An 11,445-nucleotide genomic window follows, 5' to 3' on the forward strand; every position below is an offset into this window, starting at 1 on the left:
CTGTGTTACTACTTTTCAATAAAATTGACAGAAAATTAAGTCCTAAAAGCTATTTCATAAGGCCAATTTCATATAATTCATAATTTTACAAAAATAAAAAATATTCTGAAGATATTAAGTATTATTAATTTACATATCTTTAAAATATTAAGTCTAACACGTACAAAGTAATTATATAAAGTATTCTAATAGAAAAGCACCTTAGTACACACGTTAACTGTCATGAAAGAGTGAAAATTCAAACCAAAAATTCTACTGCCCACAAGGAGGAGGAGACGAGTGGTCTTGGTCGCTTGGCTTGAGTTTTCTAATTCATTGAAAAGAACCGGTTAACTAAGACGGATTAATATTCAACTCGGCTTCGGTTTTTTAAGTTGCACTTTCATGGTTAACATATGGAACTTCAATTACAAATCAGTTATATATGTCAAATTATCAGGTCGTTCAACTTTCCTGGTTAACAAATATGACACTTCGATCACAAGTCTATTTTACATGTCAAACTAACAGATCTCCACACCTTCCTCGTTAGTAAGTACACCTTTTCGATTACGTATCAGTTTTACATGTCAAATTATCAGATCGTTCCACCTTTCTGGTTAGCAGGTTCAACAAACTACATTGTTTCAGTTTTATTTCGTCATAAAACCATTATCTTCATAACTAACGTTGGTAAATGAGTAGACAGATGAAAAAGTGTTTGTTTTTATAGGAATCACGAAGTCTTGCACGTCAGTATACGAGATAACTATACTTACCGATATTGTACATCTTCAGTATAAGGCACATAAACAACTTGAATATACACACCTTTATTATAAATTGAAAGTATTTCCAGGCTTTATTACACTAAAATAAGTACTTTCAAACATCGAAACAAAACCAACACTAACGGAAAACAGAAAACTTATCAAAGTATGCTCATTCTCTACATCTAGTTACTAAGTATACGTGGTTTCAATATAAAGAAGCCTCTTTTCTATTGGACAAAATGTACTTTCCTATATAATTCACGAACGCAGACAAACGACCAAGACTACGCGTTTCTACCCAGCTTACTTGAAAACAAACAAACGATGTTCCAAACGTCATACGACTAAGAATACGCAAACATTCAACTGATTCAAACAATTATAAATTAAACAGCCAGGAAAGGCTAAGTGATATTTATACACACACACAGACGCTAACATTTTTTTTTAATCCACAAAAGTTTAACCTGACGATAGTGGCTTAATGTACCGAATTTTGAAACACATACACATACACACATACACAATAGCATTAACTCAGTCGTGCCACCTAACGAGTAATAACATAATCTGGATGACTCCGAAAAAAATATACGGTATATGTCTATACAAATCTTCACTGAAAACCACCAGTGGGTATCAGAACTAAAAATAAGACTCGTTGCTACGCTGTCTTTTCTAACTCGTATATCTCCAAGCATAGGATCGCTGCAGTAACTGCTGCGTCATTAATGTAGTTGCTGAGGTAAAATGAAAATCGTTTTTTCTTCTAGTAAGTACGACATAAAGTTCACTTCCTTTTTATACTGACATTTATTGTTGTTTTTACAAAACACTAGTAAAGATCACTTTAAACCAGTAACAAATAGTTTTTTTTTGACGACAAATTCTTACAGAAAAAATAGTCCTAACTTGAAAAATATTAGTATGTATTTTGTTTTCCTGTGGTAAATAATTGACATTTTTTTAGATATCTTGGGACGGACAAGAGTTGAAGTTTGTTGAATTGCTAACATTATAACTAAGGTACAATTTCATCCAGATAAAACTAGGTACCCTTTGACGTTTCTTATCCGATATTATCAACGTTAGCTTCATTTTCACGTTGAGTATTCCTCCTTTCATGTGTATCGTTAATAACTAGTTAAAAAGCCACCATTCCTGCATGAATAAATTGCTTAATAAAAAAGTTCAATTAAGTCATTTATAACGGCTGCTGATAGTGATAGTTCTAAGTTACAACACTCTCAAAGGAAAAACCTTTATTTTCTTGACGTCACCCCTCAAAGAAATCTCTACTTTCGTAGATGCACACCCAAAATAAAAGCTTGTATTATCGTTTTATTTGTAACACAATACCAAATTATTAAAACGCAAAAATTAGTAACTCATTTTAAAACTTAGCAGCGTAGCATATTTTATGTTCGATACTTAGAATCTATCGTTATACATAAATCAAAAGATTTTCCCACTTGCCTTTATACTGTGTTTTTAATAATATTGATATTAACATCACTAGTTCTCAAACTTTTCACGCTCGCAAACCACTTTCTTTAAATCATTTCTGAAATACAAACTCAGGCTTAATCAATTAAGTAATAAAAAATCATATTTTTAACGTGTACCCATTAATGGGAATGATGAGATTGTTTTTTCTAGCACAACTAAAGAATATGTGGTACAATGTTTATCAATTTAAATGGAAGAAAACACTGGCTATTCTATGCAGATGAAGGGCGAATCTATAAGTGAGAAAAGTGGTGTGTATTTGTACACGGGAAGCTTATAGATAGGGCTTATTAAAAACTTTATTATTCATATTATTATTTTTTACATTAGTTCTGTCCTATGTGTTTGTCAATATATTGTAACTGTGTCACGTTTAAAATATTTATAGGTTGTCTTGAACACTGATGTGAATTTACATAGTCATCCTAGTAACTTTTTACTAGGTGACTTTTTTAGTGACTTGATTAGGTTCAGGCTACATTACGTGCATGTTTCAAAAGTTATTTCTGCAACGGCTTTTGAGAGGAGATGGAAATCTTTGAAAAATACTACAGATCATCATTAAGCGTTAAAAAAAATAAAAATTATTACAAACAGGTTGTTTGAACATAGCATTTTGAGAAGTTGCGTAAATATAGAAGAAATGTTTTGATTCACATCACCATGCAGGAAAAATCCGTGGTTCGATTCCCCGCGCTCCACACAGCAGATAGCTCAATGTGGCTTTCCTCTAAAAACATCACCTCCGAGCGGTTATCGAGTGCAATTGACATCAAATAAACATATGAACTTTTCGGCCTAATTAAAAAAAACAAACTGCACTTCATTTAATTAATATCAGAGCAAAAAATAAATAATTTAAATTAACCCGGCAATGAGTATTGCCAATTAAATATACTGTTTTTACATTCCAACTTAGAGATTAAAATGCTACAACATTTTCGGGCGTAAACTCAATGATAAATATCCTACGAGGTTCGCCTAGTTTAGAAGATATAAATTAGTCCTAAATTTCATATACTAAGCTAGCAATTAAAATAATTTATAATAAAAGCATAATAATAAAACTAAATATATATTAAATGTTTTAATCTATACCGTTAATGACAGCAACATTAAAGAAATACCAGAATATCCCTTACAGGCTTACACAAACATTAGTTATCAGCTTCAAGTACTATCGCAAGTTAATGTTATTTGAACAGACAAGTAAAACTTTGCACAGTCCTCTCTAATCCGAGATATACAAGTCGGATATATACAGACAGCTGGTCTATTCTTCAGTGAAATGAATAATAAAACATTAGTCACTGAAAATATTGGAGTTATAAAATTTAACAAAATTAAATTTTCTACTAAATCTGTTTTTGTTCATTACTATCACTGACACACACATTGAATTTGGAATATAAAATTTAACTGTTTATATAATTCATAAATGATGTTTACAAAACCTTTTTCTTCTTGTACTAATTAGTTAGTGTATGAAACATGACATGCAGTGGTATTCGTAATGACGAATTAATTTATATATTGTTTGTTTGTTTTGAATCTCTATGCTAGCCGTCCCTAATTTACCAGTGTAAGACTAGAGGGAAGGCAGCTAGTCATCACCACCCACCGCCAACTCTTGGGCTACTCTTTTATCAACGAATAGTGGGATTGACCGTCACATTATAACGTCCCCACGGCTGAAAGGGCAAGCATGTTTGGTGTGACGGGGATTCGAGCCCACGACCCTCAGATTGCGAGACGAATGCCTTAACCACCTGGCCGTGCCGGGCCATTTATATATTGACGATCAACTGGTTTGTTCAATAGGACTAGACCAGACTACATGGACTAGACTAGAGTATCTGCAATAACAGGCAGACATACACCATACACACTCTGCCATAACAAAAACAGTAAAATAAAATAATTTTTTTTTGTAAAAATTAAGTGTGATGTAGGATGGCAATGCCAAAAAATACAGAAACAAGGTAGGAATGAATACACAAAGTCATACAAAAATTCCTACATAAGTGGCCAGTAAGTACCGAGTCAGCCTTACAAGCTTATGGTTATTAGTCACTCTGAGACTGTATAGCACGATTCAGTTTAAATGCTTTTATTGAAATCTGAATGCATGCAACCGATAGGAATTCAACATTTAGTTATAGACAAAAGTTATTCTGTCTATTAATGCAGTGATTTTCGTATGGTTTGGTATATTCATACCTACCTTGTTTCTGTATTTTTGGCAATGTCAAAAACTTTGGCAACTTCATTATAGTTATTTTTATTACTCCTTTGCCCTCTTTTTTTAAACAATTTAGGTTGAAGTAGGTTGATAAGAAAACAATTATTTTTATTTGTATATTTCAATGGTAATATATATATATATTGCTAATATCATATCTAGGGTCACGTCGATTGATATATGCATACACACACAGCTGCCAGGCTTGGCCCTACTAAAATTAAATAGACCACTATAAAACGTATTGTTTTTAAACTCGGGCATCAAAAACACGTACACAGATTTCTCACTTGCATAAATACTTGATATTCTTGATACATTGAATATTAATTTAGATTATTCTTTCTTTCTTTATTTTTACTGAAATTATTTTGGAACATATTTGCGAATGAAGTCACAAACGGTCGTTATATAAGAACACTGTACTGCCATCTAGCGACCATACATGGAACTGATATTTATGAAACATGGAAATAATATATGCGTATAAAGGGAACTCACTTCTAAGTATTTTCCTTTTTATTATTTCCCCCAAAATACACGTAGTACAAGAACAGAATGATATTACCGTTATTCAGGCCGTGAAACACTTGATAATAGCAAATACGTGCTCAAATAAGGCTATAATTCAACTTTACAGATTATTCGTAAGCATCATAGATTAATAAATTGAATGCAGCGGCCATTATTTTCTCGGCCAAGTGTGTCCCAAGTGCTCTTAAGATGCTCTTCTGTCGTACTAAAGCCACTGCAAAAACTTCACTCATTTTTAGCGAGCTGGAAGAAGAAAAAAGAAAGATGAACACTTTGGCTCTTTAGCTAGTTCCAAATTTTCCACTTTAACAACAATTTTCAATAATAATGGGAGTCTCACAAGCTGTAAAACACCCGATGACGGCAATTAGGTGCTCAAATAAGGCTATAATTAAACTTTAGCAATTATTTGTAAGCATCATAGAGTAATAGATTTAAAGCAGCAGCCATTTTTACTCGGCCCAACATACTAGGCATTACTGTGCTTAGTAATTATATATATAACAGTTTTTAGAATATTAGTATTGAAGTTTGTTATTTGTACCGCCCCCTAGCGCTAAATTTACAAGACTAGAATCCTGAAATTGATTTCAGATGCTACACTATCACAATATTACAGGCACTGATTGTGATAAATTATTAAAAGATATAAATGCCTTGCTGTGATCATTCAAGTCACAGTATTTTAAATGGAAACCAAAATTCCACATCCACACGAAACAATATTTTCCTTGATAAAAAAAAAGCTCGTGACCTCTCGCTGTCAGTATTTCATTCTGTTATGAAACAGATGGAAAAAACAAACAAACTTATACTTCAAACTATATATTTATTTATTAATGCAAGTTAATATTTTGTTTTTTCAACATCTAACTCCATTTAGTAACAAATATCATTCGCACACAGATATACATGGGAGAGTCTAATGTTCATCATAAAACCTAATTCGGTAACAAGAAATATCAGTAAACTTTACCCAGGATTTGTTAATTAAAACAATAATTCTAAAGTAGGAGTAAAGTGTGCAAAATACACGATGTAACCTTCATTTCCCTGCAATCTTCGGTTGGTTGGTATCGCTTCTGAATAACACTTTACCATTAATATGTTAAGCCTAGTTGTTGTATATGTTCAATTAATTTTACACATATATTCGTGGCCTAAATAATGTTTCTTCGTTTCAAAACTTTCGCTTAAAGTTACGCAAAGGGCTATCTTCACTATAGCCGTCCCTAATTTTGAAGTGATAGACTAGAAAGAAGAAAGCTAGACAACATCACCTACCGGCAACTATTGAGCAACTCTTGTCTGACTGAATAATGGAACTTTTATAGTACACCCACGGCCCCAAAATTTCAGCGCGTTTTTGTGGCAACATGCCGCAAACTATGAACCCTCGGATTTACACTTCAAGCACGGCCCACGACCGAATGCAGAATTGATTTATCATTTAATTGCAAGATGGAAACAACTTCACATTAAAAAATACCATGAGATGTCTACAATAGAAATTATTTCGTTTAAATATTAGGTATACATAAACACATTAATACTATTTTATTCCGAAAGAATGATTCATATGTGTAGGCAAGGAGGGATGGGAGGGTACAGGACTGCTATCTCAAAGTTGTTAAAATAGCCTCAGATATCATCGAAACTCACTATTTTAACTAAAGTTACAAAAAAAACTTTGAGGAAGCATGGCTCCAGACCCCTAACCTCAATATTACTTTTCCTCTCATATTTCTTGCACTCAAATATTTAGCCCCTGTATAAATTTCTGCTTACGCTACAGTGATGTTACCCAGCTTTTAAAGTAATTTTCTCCGCCTAACTCACATAAAACGTAATAGGATAACAATCTATAGCATCGGGCTCGCGAAAGCCTACATTGTTCTTTTGTACCACTGATGTTCTCAACAGGACATGATCGGATCTTGCTACCTAATATGAGCTTATAAGTTATAGTGAGTTAGACGTTTCGAGTTTAACGTCTTACAAAATCGAGAGATAAAGAACGCCCGAGTGCTAAATTTGAAAATAGTGAGTTAGACGTTTCGATTTTAACATCGTACAAAATCGAGAGATAAAGAACGCTCAAGTACTAAATTAAACTGAAAAAATGAATAAAAGGGCAAGAGTGTGTGAATATCTATAAACTATATAAATATTTACACTTGGTTGTTGGACAATTACTTGCTCAATAATACTGTATTGTGTAGAGTTTTATGGTTTGAGCAATACATCAAGGCCCATTATTTTTGTGTAATTATTACTTATTAAATAATGTGTTGAAGAATGGCAAAGCCAGAAGTATTTCTAAAGACTTCGATTTAAAACTAGTAGTTGAAATGGTAATATTTCTTCTTAATAAAGAATAATACTTTTAAGAACAGGTTTAAAGTATAAAGCTCCATATGTCATCTGAAGACTGTCATTTGAAATACTTTGATTTAAATTTCCAAACATATACACTACCAATCAATTAACTTATTTTCTGCTATTAATATTTTCTTATTTTGTAGAATAAGTTTTACTATAATATTAATAGTACAAGCCGTTAATCTCACCTTACTTTGAAGTGCCACAGATACGGTATTCCTAATTCCCTTCTCAAAGAACTGCAACTTACGCACTAATTAACTTCATTCTAAGAAAATTATCAAATAAAGTGATCTTTTATAATAACGAAATTGGTTAACGATATTTTAAACGACGACTGACCTTCGAAATTTCATGTTTGGTTGTTTCTTTCTCAGCCACGAAGAGCTTTCTTTCGGCTGGTGTAATTCGAATCTGCTGTAGCGGCATTCTTTACTTTACATCGGAAATGGTGACTCCGTGTTTTAGCTTAGGTTGCGTCACGTTAAGTATGTCTTTACGCTTTAGAAGAAGTTGTTAATTTTCAGACTTGCATCACCATAAAGGTATACAAAGTTTCTATTTTGTACAAGATAAATCTATGAAAATTTGATGTATTATCAGAATAAAAACAGGACTTCAAAAGTAAAGGCATGGCATAAAAAATGGCCATTACAATATTATATTAAGAATTAATCCTCGTTCTCGCTGTCGTTGGCTTTATGCCGCGTGCCTCAACTAGCACTGTAACCCTTAGCGTCGTGTGACGTAACAAAGACTAACTCACAAAATTATAAAGGTGAGAGGAGGGAGAGAAAATACAAAATACAGCAGTTTCTATCTGGCCGTTTCGTAGCAGTCCTACACACAGGAGTGTTTGCCACTGTTTATTGGCAGTCGCGTTATTCTTCAAGAAGGATACTTTATATAAACATGTTCATATAACTTCCCCTCAAAACTGAATTGCGATGTTTTAACGCTAACACGTATTTGCTTGAAAGCGTTATTACGTATGCTTCCTTAGTTGCTGGTCATCAAATTTGCATGATTTTTTTTCTGCTTATGTGTAGCCACCTTGTGGATAATTACGTATAAGACATTTAAAGTAATATAATACATGTCATTAGATGTTTTCAACAGCGATACTTTATCTTTGAACTGAAAAAATATAGTCATTTTTTTTCTGTTTGTATTTTAAGCACAAAGCTACACAATGGGTTATCTGTGTTGAGTCAACCACGGGTATCGAAACCCGATTTTAGTGTTATAAGTCCACAGACTGAGTCACTGGGAGTGGTTGGGGAGAATATATAATCACATTCAAGATTAAATCTAACTCTGAACTCAGTATGTAAATGAGTTATATTTAAAAGCTTACACAATTGATTTTTGACATTTAATTTATATTTGCCAATATAATTGTGATAATATTGTTGATAAATGTAGTTTAGGAACGTTTTCATTTTAACTGTTTAGGCTTGTTGTCTGTATTCAAATTATTCACATGGTGCTATTGCCATTTTTTTCTTTAGGAACGTTCCATTTCACTGGTTAGGATTATTGGCTTTACTCAGGTAATATATATGGTGCTACAGACAATTTGTTGCTTAGTAACATTCCATTTTACTATTACAGGTGTTTACTGCATTCACGTTATTCATATGGTGCTATCGACATTTTTTAGAACCTTTTTTACCGTTTAGAATTATTGTATTTACTAAAATAATCCATACGGTGCTAGCGATGATATCCATATCTGTCACAGCACAGATAGCCCATTGTGTAGCTTTATGTTTAACAACAAGCAAACAGACATTGGTGTTACCAGCAATGTTATTTTGAAAGTTATATTTGTTCATAAACATGTTCAATGTTTTAAACTCCCCAAGAAGATACACGTGCTGGTGATTTTATAAACATGGTGAATCAATTTAATTAAACTAGTTTTAAGCAACTCTGAATGAAGCTGTTAAAATTAAAATATAAACCGTTAAGTGTGTTTTTATGATACACTTTACACCCAAACTTGTACTGTTATTGTGTATCAGTATATATAGAAAAACAAGTTGATGTTCTTGTTAATTATCTGTTGTGAGTTTTCTATCGTTATGTTGTCTTTTAGGATACTTCAAAAATTTAATAACATTTTGAGGATCATTAAATATGATTAAAGTATCATAAAAATGTTTTGAAACTCAAAGGATATCCTTTCATCCACTGTTTTTCATAATAGCTAAAATAAAGTTGGTTAGTCACGGTGCTAACCTAGATCCCATTGTTACTCTATCAGTTTCGTTATACATATATAATCTTATGAAATATGATTTGCTGTCGACAAATCTCAACAACTTTTAAACACTCCACGTAGTAATTTTATTATATATCACCAATTTTCTTATCCGTCGCTAGTTTCAAATGTCTCATCAAATTTTTCAAAAAATAGCCCCATTTAACCTGAAAGAAACAGTATTAATTTAATCATCATTACTTTGGTTTGAATTTCGCGCAAAGCTGCTCTAGGGCTATCTGCGCTAGCCGTCTCCAATTTAGAAGTGATAGATTAGAGTGAAGGTAGCTAGTCAACACCACTCACCACCACCTTTTGGGCTACTCTTTACCAACGAACAGTAAGAGTGACCGTCACTTTATAATAAATTATGGGTAGTACAAGACAACTTTCTTTATATGCTTTTGGAACACCATACAAAATACTGGGTGACTGGCCTTAAATTAAAATAGTGCTACGACAGCGGAAGTCATGTGACGCTGGAAGCATGCGCGCTGGAGTTTCTAGAAGGATCATGACTGTTCCTATCAACTCTAGTCTTTTCTAAGTGCCCTCTATTTTAGTATATAAGCCCGGCAAATAAAACGGAGATATAGTTGCAGATAGGGAGATATAGAGACAGATAATTGAGTCAAGTCGTAAGAAAAGTGCGTGAATCGTTGTGAATTGTAGCGTATGTTGAAGTTAAAGTGATTGTGGAAATTAAATGTATTGCAAAGTTGTATTGAGAAAGAATAAACTACTTTTATTTAAGAAAGGACTTGTATCGCTGAAGTTCTTCGGAAAGAATTTTTACGGGAAATTAACAAACGACCAGAGACGTAACAATAGTCTTCATGTGGCAATAACTGCAACTTGGTTTCTATAGTATATGTTTTCATCTCAGTAAACTTTGTGGTATCATTCAAAATATTTTTAATACGATTTTATACCATACTTTATTCAATATAACTATACCACTTCCCTTGTTCAGTTATGGTCGAAACACCAAAATTATTTTGGACAAATGAAAAGGAATTTGGAGGAAAGAATCTGCAGTTAACGTGATTTCTATCACAAGTATTAGCCCTTATCAGATTTTATTATTATTATTTTGTCGTTATTGCTAAGATTTTTGTGGCTTTTAGTTCTTCTTTATTAGGGTAGCAGAATTATGACTATTAGGAGAAGAAAGAGCAGTATCATTTATTTGAATTCTATTATTACGAAACGGTTTACAACTGCCTGGTCATATTTTTTGGTTTTGAATAGTGTTGTAATATTTGTTCAAAAAAAGATTAAAGATAAGTTTCCAAATTATCTTCATAAGAGGAATAAGAAATAGAGATTAATAAAGTATTATTGAGGTCTTCTCAATATGTTAATAGCCCAGTAAGATTATTCCAAAAATAGCCTTACGTTGAACTAATTGCTTTAAAGCTAATTTTTAATGTTTTAGATGCTCAAATCATACATCAGCAACATATCAAAAGTATAGAAAATCTAAGGTGGGGAACATTTATTTTACTACTTCTTCCAAGAAACACATTTTTAAATATAACAAAATATACAAATAAATTATAAAATTAATATAAAAATAACAACATGTAACTTATTGTTTAATAATGGCTGGAGACGGCTTGAATGGGTAATGAAGAAAAACTTTAATACAACAGCTAATGTACAACGTTTCGACAAGGTTTTGTCATCATCAGGTACTAGAATGATAACAAAACCTTGTCGAAACGTTGTACATTAGCTGTTGTATTAAAGTTTTTCTT

At 32.4% G+C, this 11,445-nt stretch overlaps 1 protein-coding gene across 5 annotated transcripts in view; it reads right to left on the reverse strand.

The window, feature by feature from the left end:
- Nucleotides 1-8,404, reverse strand: part of LOC106461761 (E3 ubiquitin-protein ligase MARCH8-like) — a 48,186-nt gene extending 39,782 nt beyond the window's left edge. The window contains exon 1 of one of the 5 annotated variants that reach the window (XM_022388797.1): nt 759-1,049. In XM_022388797.1, coding sequence (XP_022244505.1) covers nt 759-789 — 31 coding nt within the window. In that variant the 5' untranslated portion in view covers nt 790-1,049. Of the gene's footprint in view, nt 1-200; nt 1,050-7,607; nt 7,730-7,761 lie in introns of those variants that run through there. The other 4 variants (XM_022388798.1, XM_022388796.1, XM_022388801.1 and 1 more) reach the window with 4 other exon arrangements.
- Nucleotides 8,405-11,445: the final 3,041 nt, after the last annotated feature.

Source organism: Limulus polyphemus, unplaced genomic scaffold (genome assembly GCF_000517525.1).
Source record: "Limulus polyphemus unplaced genomic scaffold, Limulus_polyphemus-2.1.2 Scaffold1026, whole genome shotgun sequence".
Lineage (NCBI taxonomy): Eukaryota > Metazoa > Arthropoda > Merostomata > Xiphosura > Limulidae > Limulus > Limulus polyphemus.